This window comes from Dioscorea cayenensis, chromosome 20 (assembly GCF_009730915.1).
Source record: "Dioscorea cayenensis subsp. rotundata cultivar TDr96_F1 chromosome 20, TDr96_F1_v2_PseudoChromosome.rev07_lg8_w22 25.fasta, whole genome shotgun sequence".
Taxonomy (NCBI): domain Eukaryota; kingdom Viridiplantae; phylum Streptophyta; class Magnoliopsida; order Dioscoreales; family Dioscoreaceae; genus Dioscorea; species Dioscorea cayenensis.
The window spans coordinates 22,622,975-22,633,448 of NC_052490.1; the positions used below are offsets into that span (position 1 = coordinate 22,622,975).

General features: G+C 36.7%; 1 protein-coding gene across 1 annotated transcript; it reads right to left on the bottom strand.

Annotated features, from left to right (window-relative positions):
• Positions 1 to 4,380: 4,380 nt before the first annotated feature.
• LOC120251347 (receptor-like protein 15) lies at positions 4,381 to 5,619 on the bottom strand. The gene has a single exon (XM_039259885.1). The coding sequence runs from the start codon at positions 5,617 to 5,619 to the stop codon at positions 4,381 to 4,383; it is 1,239 nt and encodes a 412-aa protein (XP_039115819.1).
• Positions 5,620 to 10,474: the final 4,855 nt, after the last annotated feature.

A 10,474-nucleotide genomic window follows, 5' to 3' on the forward strand; every position in this document is an offset into this window, starting at 1 on the left:
ATTGGCATCACCTTCTCTAAGCCAAGTGATCCTGGATCCCTGTTTCCAATAAATTTCCTCCTGAGAAAGAATAGAGGAAAGCTCATTTCGGACTTGGGAGAAAAGATTGGATTCTTCCTCAGAGAGAGGTCTGCTTTCACTAGAAATATCAAAAGAGTTAAGTTCGGAAAGTAGACGATTTTTAATGATTTTAGGAGCTCCAAAAGTATTCTTTGACCAGAGGTGGAGTTTGGACTTTAGGTAAGCAAGTTTCTTGGAAAAGATGAATGCACCACAACCAGTTAGATTAATTTCCGTCCACCAGTCATGTATGTGGGAAATAATCTGGGAGTCAGTGTACCAGAATTTCTCAAGTTTGAAATGTCGGGAACAAGTAATGTGATCGCCAAAATCAAGACAGATAGGGGAGTGGTCCGAACCAAATCTGGGAAGGACATATTGAGTTGTTCTGGGGAAAGAAGTGTTCCAACAATGGGAGTGAAGAAAGCGATCGAGTCTAACCCAAGTGGGATTGGATTGACCGTTTGTCCAGGTAAATCTTCTCCCACTAAGTGGTGGATCAATGAGGTCAAGATTAATAAGGAAATTTTGGAGGCAGAAATGTCACTTGGGTTTTGAATCCCATTATTTTTATCTTCAAAAGAGAAAACTGTATTGAAATCTCCACAAATAACCCAAGGAAGAGAGATAAGATTCCTTAAATTTTGAAGTTCATTCCAGAAGTCAAGTCTGATTGAGCGGGAATTAGGGCCATAAACACTAGTACAAGTCCAAGAGGAATTATTAAGGCGGCTAGAGAAATTAATGGAGACAGAGAAGGTTCCCTTATGTAAAAGGTTACCAAGAACTTTAGAGCCATCCCAAGCAATAATAATGCCTCCCGCGGTACCCTGGGCTGGGAGAAATTCAAAGGAGTCAAAAGTGTTCCCTCCAATTAAACACCAGTGAGATATATGAATATCCTGAAGTTTTGATTCTTGTAAGCAAACAATGTCCTCTTTAGAGTTTAAGATAATGTCCTTAACTAGGTGCCACGTACTTAGAAGGTTTGCCAAGACCTTTAACGTTCCAACAGAAAATTTTCATGGAAAACAGTTAGGATCTAATCTTGGATCTTGGAGAAGATCCGGGTAACTAAAGAGACTTGGATGCTCTTTCAGATTCAAGTATACGAATTTTGTTTAGGCATTTAGATTTATGAGAAGGCGAACCTAGGAATTTAATGCCACAAGATTTGCTGTAATTAAGGAATTGTGCATCAGACCAAGATGAAAATACAGAAATAACAGGGTTAGGCGTACCTTCTCTTGGGTCTTCAGGAATTTTTTTCTTGGTAGATCGCGGAGGGAGGGGAAAAAAACCTGCTTCTTCATTCCAACGTCCTGAAGGTTTCTTTGGTCTGTCACTCCTTCTAACTTGCTTAGGATCAGAAGAAGGGATTTTGGGTAAATTTGTGTTGGAGTTGATGGCATCAGAGGAGGGTTCAGTAATGACATCAGTCATTTGGTCATCAACAAGTTCAAAAGAATTTTAAACTTGATCAGTGGTGTTGAGACATTCTTCCTCATGAAATGGATCATCTTCTGCCAAATCATTATCTAAATATTCCTCATCTTCACCCCACTCAAGAAGTTCTTCATCAGATTGATCTTCAAGTGGAGGGCTTTGGATGATGGAGTCTAGAGCATAAAATTTATCAGAGTTTATGCTAAGGACCAGAGTCCATCCACCATGAGCAAAAATCCATTTGTATCCATCTGGAATAGGAATTGATGGTGGAAGGGGTTTGAGATGAATAGGGAAATTCCCATGATAAGGAGGAACAGGTGGTTCCATATCGGGTTTATTAGGGACAGATTTAATTGTTGCAGGAGCATCATCATTAGATAATAAAACAATTTTTTGTATGGGATCATGTTGTTCATTATCTAGAGGAATGATGTTGCTATCTGATGATGGATCAGGGAGTTGTGGATCACAAGGCAGGCTAATCAAAGGATTTGGAGATGATGCGGTGAGCTTATCTCTAGGCACTTGATCAACCAATAAACCAAGAGGAGTATCAGGATCCTTATCACAATGAGATGAGGGCTCATCTCGAGGCATTGGAGAGGAATCAATAGCTTTGCAGGGATCTTGAGAAGCTTGATCACGAGGCAGATGAGCCGGGGGCAAGGATCCAAAAATAATTAGAGAGTGTTCATCCCGAGGCAACTCAACGGCTTGTGAGAGAATGGCTTTCACGTTGCCACTGCATGGCAACAGTTTGTCCCCTCTCTTGGGATTCACTCGTGGTTTCATCGATTCCGACCCGATCCCGACAGCCGGGCCGACAGTGAGAGGGAGTTCACCGCCCAGAGATCCACTGGCTTTTTCTCTCGTCGGTTGGTCGAGACCGGGCCCATGTCTCGAGCCCTCGCCAACGATGGGATCGACGAGAGAGGGTTAAGAAGTTCTTTGCCCTTGGGTTGCTTGGAAGCGGAAGTGAGGTTGCTGGGAGCCAGAGCAGTGGGATTAAGATCCGGGCCTTGAACAATCTTAGATCTTAGAATGTGAAAACCATCGTCTTCCAACTTAACGATAAGCTTTAGACACCAACGTCGACAGTGATCTCGATCGGGAAGAGAACAGATGGTCTGAGTCTAACGAGGGTACGGGATGTTCAAGCGAGATGTGCTCCTTCTTTTGGACGTAAATCAGTTCGCCGATCGGTCGAAGAACTTCGACGATGGAATCCCAGTTCCAGCAGTGAAGAGGGATATTGGTGATGCGGATCCAGTTGTAATTCCTGGCGGTGATTGCGTGCGATCCGAATTTCGCAGTCCAGTGAGAGAGATTGATAAAGCAGGGACCGATCGGGGAGGACAAAGAGAGTGGGCTTTTCTTCACCACCATGGTTGTGTCTCTCGCTGATGCCATCGTCAGAACAAAATCATTGTTGAAAGGAGTGATGTGCTCGCATGATTCAGGTTCTAAGCATTGAGAAAGAGAAGTGTGGAGTGATCTAACACTTGCATTGCTAGAGATGACTTTAATAATCACCATTTTTTTTAGTTCATCTTTGGATTTAAGGATAGCTTCAGTTATAGGGAGCGATACACGAAGAGTAGTAGGAGAAGACCAGGCAGGGACATGGAGGAGAGGTTTTATTTCATAGGGTTTGTTCGAAGAGAAGTGCTTCGATCTGACCCTGGGGTTCTTAGGGTCCGATCTGGGAGGGGGTGTTCGAAGAGGGCAGTGGATGGCAAGGTGACCCGATCCAGCGCAGCGTTTGCAAGTGAGAAGGTGCTTGCAGTCCTCGATCTTATGCATAGATCTGAGGCATTTTTTGCAAAAATCACCAGAATCTGGTGAGTGGCGACGTTTCAGGGAAGGAGGCTCAGGGTGGGGTGGAGAGTGGGTTGCATCCGCGTAGGTGGTTCCTTCTCTCACCGGGGAAGCATTGGAAGAGGTAGTTCCTGGAGCGATCTGTGGCTGAGGAAGAGACACTGTGGGACAGAAGCTTCTGTTGGGTTTGCCGCGGTAACCTCCATGAAAGCCACCCCGATGATGTCGAGAGCCACCAGATCCATCCTTGGTGTAGTACAAACTATCCCGAGAGCTGCTGAGAAAACGCATCACGAACGGAGATTCCTTAGTAATGTTGTCGTCTCATCACGAACGGAGATTCCTCAGTAATGTTGCCGTCTCATCACGAACCGAGGTTCCTCAGTAGCTAACATTTCTAACAAGCCTACCTACCAGGTGTGCTTTATTAATATATTATCTCACTTATAATCAATTTGATGTCTTTTTTCGTCAATCTACTAAACTTTTTCTAAATTAATATATATGGAATTATTAGCTATTTTTATAAGTTAAATATATATTACTAAATAAATTCCTAAACTTAAGATGAACTTAAAGAATTTACTTTGCATTAGATCCAAAACAATTGATCATCAACAAAATTTTGAATTTTCATAAATTTACTATGTTTTGATCCAATTAATATATTTTTCTTAATTACATAGTTGAAAATTTCCTTGAATTGACGAGTTTAATTAATTGCAAGACATTATGAATGACTCAATCCTTTGTTAGCCAATGTGTCTTGAGAATAAAAACATGAAACCCACTAATTTGTTTGTTTCTTTTGGATAAATGGGATAAAGAACAAGCATTTATTAAAAGAGTAGATAGCTACATAAGAAACAATAATACATAGGGAAACAACAACATAAAAAGACCATCCCAAACCACCTGAGTGATTAAGGGTTCCGGTAGGAAAATGATCAAAAAAACAAAAACACAATACAAAACACAATAGACCACAATCCAAGTACTAAAATATATAACAAACAATGCCTACTGACACAATTTGATCTTTGCTAGAAGATTTCAAACCATATCAACGATATCCTCCATGTACCCATCCACTGTTAGAAAGAAAGAATACCGCCAACTTCTCTTAAAAAGTAGTAGAGCCACCCATCCCCAGAAGCCCATAATGAAACCCAAAGCAAAAATTGCTATGGTTATAAGGCGCTCCATTGTTTCTTCATTTCTGTGATCATCTTTAACTTGATTTTGTTGTGGTGATGATATATTATTGCAACTCTTCACCAAAGGAGGGCCACAAAGATAAGGATTCCCCTCGTAGCTTTTCTCATCAAATGTGCTAAATTGTCCAACCATTCCAAGTGTTGGGCCAGAGAGGTTGTTATATGCCACTGAGAAAGATTCAATGAAATACAACTCTGCTAGTTGTGAAGGAATGCTCCCTTCCAACATGTTGTGTGAGAGATCTAAACTTTCAATCTGTGTCAGCTTTGACAATGTATTAGGTATTGGGCCATACAACATGTTGTTGGACAAATTTAATACTTGAAGCCATGTCATGTTGCCGATCTCCATTGGGATCCAACCAACCAATTTGTTGCTAGACAAATCTAGCCCAGATAAGTAGTTGATAATATCACCTTTGTAACTATATGATCTCTCTTTTGTTGCAAAATCGATATATTGAATAGGAAAGGAGTATATTTGCTCATCATAAGGCATATCAGAGATGTGATTCACAATATTGGGAATAATCAGCCCAGAGTTGGAAGATTGAATATCTCGCAAGGTGACGTAAGATGCCAAATCACGGCCCATATTATGAATGCATGCAGGAACATCTCCTGATAAATTGTTTTGTGAAAAGTCTAATATGCGAAGATTTTTTAAGTAGCATATTTGTTTTGGGATTGGTCCTTTAAAATGGTTTCCTTTCAAAGAGAATATCATTACATTTTTGAAGGTGCCTATCCAATTAGGTATATCACCAACAAAATGGTTGTTTCCCATGTCTAGTATTTCCAAACTGTTGCCAGATAAAGCACTTGGAATGGGGCCTGTGAGGTTATTATCCTTTACATTCAAATACAACAAGCTAGTCAAGTTGAAGCAAGATGGAAATAAACCGGATAAATTATTGTGAGAGAGATCCAAGGAATAAAGCATTTGAAGACCACAAAATTCAGATGGTATACTTCCTTCTAAACTATTTCCTCCAACATGAAAGGCCCCAAGGGTATGCAAGGACGTGCCAGACAATTGATTTTCACTGATATCTATGATTAGAAGATTAACCATCTTGCAAATACTGCTTGGGATTTCTCCAATTAATTGATTCTTATTGACAACAAAACTAAATAGAAAACGTAGGCTAGAATTGTTTTTAAATATATTTCCTTAAAAATTGTTCTCAGCTAAGTCTAGCATTAAAAGATTATCTAAATAATCAATAGAATTAGAAATTTGTCCTGATAACTTGTTATTTGATAAGTCTAGGAAATATAGTTTGCTCAAATTTTTAAATGAGAAAGGGATGACACCTCGCAAGTAATTATTCGACATATTCAAATATTTTATACTAGGAATCACATTGTCAATCCTCAAAGGTATTTCTCCGACGAGTTTATTGTTGGATACATCAAACCATAACAAATTTGTTTTGAGATGTGAAGGGAATATCAGTGATCCAGTCAATGAATTATTCCTTAAATTAAGATAAACCAGAGTAGTTCTATTTTGAAAAAAGCCATGTTGGAATATTGCCTTTGAGGTTATTGTTAGAAAGATCAATATATTTTATTTGATACTGAGTTGAAAAAAACATGGGAATTGAGCTAGACCCTTTATTAACAATGCAACCGGATAAGAAAATACCATCAAGTTGAATTAAGGTTTTTGGGAGTATTTTATAGCACCATCATGGTGCTTGATAGTTGTTTGACTATCTAAAGGGTTGTGTGGTTGTCTATAAATTAAATCACATGTAATTGAAATTATAGGATTTAATTTTCTGAATAGTCCCTCTAGCTACTTTCTCAAATATCCCCTTTAGATTTTTATATTTTAAACAATAACCTTTTAGTTCAACTACTAATTAAATTGAGCCATGTTTGTCCCTATTAGGGTTAGAATTTAGGGTTTAAAAGACTAATATTGATCAATTTAAGTAGAAGTCGAAATAAAAAGTTACACTTTAAGGTATAGGAACCCAAATGGCATATTTGAAAAAATAGAGGAACTATTTAAAATATTATTTAAAATTATAATGCAACATTTACTTTTAATTTGATTGGTTTGATGCAAATTTAAAGCTATAGTTAACAAGTAACACATGCACCACCGTAATACTATTGGCGGGGGTGCTGTCCGAAACAATTCATACTATTGTTGGAAGAGTTATGTCAACTTACAAATTGATGCTTCATGGTTTACAAATATTACATATGAATCTTCATCTATTCTTATACAAATTCTTTTGTTGAACAACTTGGCCATGAATCAGTTATTGTCTTTTGGTGGTGCATCGCCCTTGGGATGACTTTGTAGCTTAGTTATCTTTCTTTTCTTGTTTTTAGTCTCAGGTCTTTTTTTTATTGAGTTTTTTATTTTAATATATTTGTAATTTATCCACTTTTATTTGAAATAAAAAAATTTAAAAAAATAAATCAGTTATTGTTGTGATTTTTAAGAGCACTTAATTCACTTAATTAATTGTTGCCTATAAATTATTGAGTAATTTATTAATATTATGATATATTAAAACTGCAGTTATGCTATTTCCCAAATTTATCCTTGGCCGGGTGTTTTTTCTTTTGCTTTTATGCCAATGTCCTTGTCATAGACATCATTTTTAAAAGATAGAACATTTTTCCAATGATATAAATTGTGGACCATTTGGTCATATTTTTAATGCAGTGCTGACTTTTTATTCTCCTTCTAGATTCACACTTTAAAAATTGTTATAATTGTTTTTCCATATTGGTATTTATTATAATATTATTCGAAGTGACCAAAACAAAACTTCCGGTGTGGATGCTTGAAGCAACTGGTTGAATTGTGGTTATACTTGACTTATTGGTTTATAATTAGAGAGGACTAAATCCTCCACATTCATGTACAGATTTTAATTTCAAATGTTTAGAATTTTTTTTTAATATAGTGGATAAATTTAGAAACATTTTTCTATGGAAACAATTTAATTAAAATAAGAGAATTAATTAAAGTTAAAGAATTGAAATTCATTGATTTGCAAACAAAGATGTTTATAATTATCACAAATCAATATACAATTATAAAAATTTCTTATTTAAAAAAATATATTACTTATAATTTAGATAGTCTGTTTTGATTTTATTTCATTATTCAAGTTGTTTGGTAAGTGTTTTATTATTATTTACTTGCATACAACCTTACTACTAAAATTTGTTTTTAGGTGATGCTTTCTAAAATGATGACATCAGTTTATCTTGAGCAAATACTTGTCTTTTTGATGTGTTTATTCGACATGTAATAGTAGTTTATTTGTGTTTTTAGATTTGGAATTGAGAAGCTGAACCCTTTGTTATTAAAAATTAATTGTTGATTTTCCGTTAGACATGTACATTGTAAATATATATAAGACAACACTTTTACATGCTATTGATGATCTACAATAGAAACCAAAATGATGGGATTAAAGTTGTGGGTTGATAGAAGAACACATAATGTTACAATAATAATGATGATCATAATGTTATAAACACATGCCCCTGTAGTATACAAATATATATATATATATATATATATGTTGGTTAAAAGATAAATTGAGACTTTTAAAAGGGGATGATTAAATGTGAATTGTTCACTTTGTTATTTAAAGCCTATTGTATCCCTCTCTTGACAATTAATTTGAACATGTCAAACTACTTGTACCTTCTCATATTCATCAATTTAGTTCTGCTGATTGGTCATTGATCTCAGTCATTCACAATATTACGTAAACTAAATAATCAAGAAAGACTTGGTAGTCTAACCAATATCACTTAATATGTCATCTAATGACACTGGATCAGAAATCATTTTCTAAGAATGAATTGTAGACCATATTTCATTCTTTACCTCTTCTCTTCATGATGTCTTGATCTTTCTTTGTCAATTTTTCTGCTTTTTAATAATCGATGCAATGTAAACAAAGCAAAGGATCCAATCAAGGTCACTTCCCCAAAAATAATTCTAGTCATATCAAATCCTTTTCTACGCTTGGCTTTTAATACTTGTCTTTTCCTTATTCACATCAAATGCAAAGAGGAATGGCCAGCTGCAGTCATAACTAGAATCTGTGACCAAGTCTTTACATAATTAACTGCATTATAAATAGATTTCATTTTGATTCACAGCATTCAGAAACCCATACCTATAGATCTTGTAGTTTATAATGGAATTGCCTTATCTCTTGTGCTCAATACTTCTTTTAATCTGGCTGCAGCCAAATGGCTACCCTTGCCTGCATAGAAGAGGAAATAATTGCTCTGCTAGAGGTCAAATTCTCAATCACCGCCGATGGGCATCCTCTTTCTTCCAAACGCGGAGGCGGAACATTAGTTATAGCAGTGACTGCTGCAGATGGGACCGAATACAGTGCTCATGAATAACAAAGCGTATCACAAACCTAGACCTCAGTTGGGAACTTGGGACTTGCAAACCGGTGCCCTGTTCTCATACTACACTCTGAGCATATCTTTGTTCTTGCCATTGAATGAATTGCGAAGCCTGGTGCTATTCAACAATGGTAACACTGCCTGTATTCCTATTGATTGTTTCAACACCTTGTTCCATTGAAGAGGCTGGAGTATTTAGACATCTCTGCAAACTACTTTGATGGCAAAACTCTTGAATCTTTGGCTGCTCTGAGATCTCTCAAAGGGTTGGCACTAAGAGGCAATGGCATAGAGAGTGACTAATTTATCAGTGGTATGTATTTTACACACTATAGGTTTCTTGTACTTAATGTTTAAGATCTGATTGTTTTTGTTTCCAACACTGGGGGATTGGTTAAATATGAACAGGCTCGATTATTTGGATGTGTCTTCCAATAGTTTGAATACAACCATTGTTTCATTATTGGCTGGACTAACTTCACTCAAAACTCTCTTCCTTAGTGATAACCAAATGGAAGGAAGCCTTCCCTTCAAAGGTGCAATTCTTTTTATTTCTACTTGATCTAGTTTTTATTTTTCATCAAAATGTGATGCTTTTACTTATATTAGCTTCATAGTTTTATCACTATTTGCTGTAATCATCAAAAGAGTTTTTTTCAATTACTGAACACCTTAAATAATTTTCAGAAGATTGGAAACTAAGATAACTTTGGATAAAGTGTGAGAACTGTGAAAACTATTTTGACATTTGTTTTTCTTTTCACAGAGTTGAGCAGATTAAACAAACTTGAAGTGTTGGATTTGAGTTCAAATGAATTTAGTGGAACATTCCATCCATGGTGAATGAATGGAACTCACTCAAAGTCTTACCTTTGTCATGGAACAGGCTCAATGGCACCTCCTTGCAAGGTAAGAGATGATTTCCCTCCAAATTAACGCATAATGTTTCCTTGTTCTTGGTTAAATTTATTTCCTTTTCTAATTTAAAATGTCTTCAACGTTAAGCATTTTTCGCTATTATATTTTTTGACAGGATTGTGCAAGACAAAGAAACTTCTGAGTTGGACCTTAGTTTTAATAAGTTGAATGGAGACCTCCCTTTTGCCTAGGATATCTTTCGTCCCTAAAATTTTTGCTATTTCCAATAATCAATTAAAAACTGATTTCCTTCAACCATGATAAAAATCTTACCATGCTTGAATATGTTTTTCTTCAATGATAATAATGTTGGGACGTAGCTGGCTTAGGGACCATAGTGCCCCACATCGCCTGCGAGACGCTCCTCTAGTTGATATACCACCACCAACCCTTCCCTCGTAATCAGTCATGGAGTTAAGCTAGGTAGGTCCTCGCCTTAATACGTAGACGTAGCTATGGCTAGGGATCTTGGGTCCCACATCCGGCTGTGGGCCTGTGGGGGTGTTGGGACGCAACGTGGCTTAGACCATAGTCCCACATCGCCTGTGGGAGACGCTCTCTAGTTGATATACCACCACCAACCCTTCCCCCGTAATCTG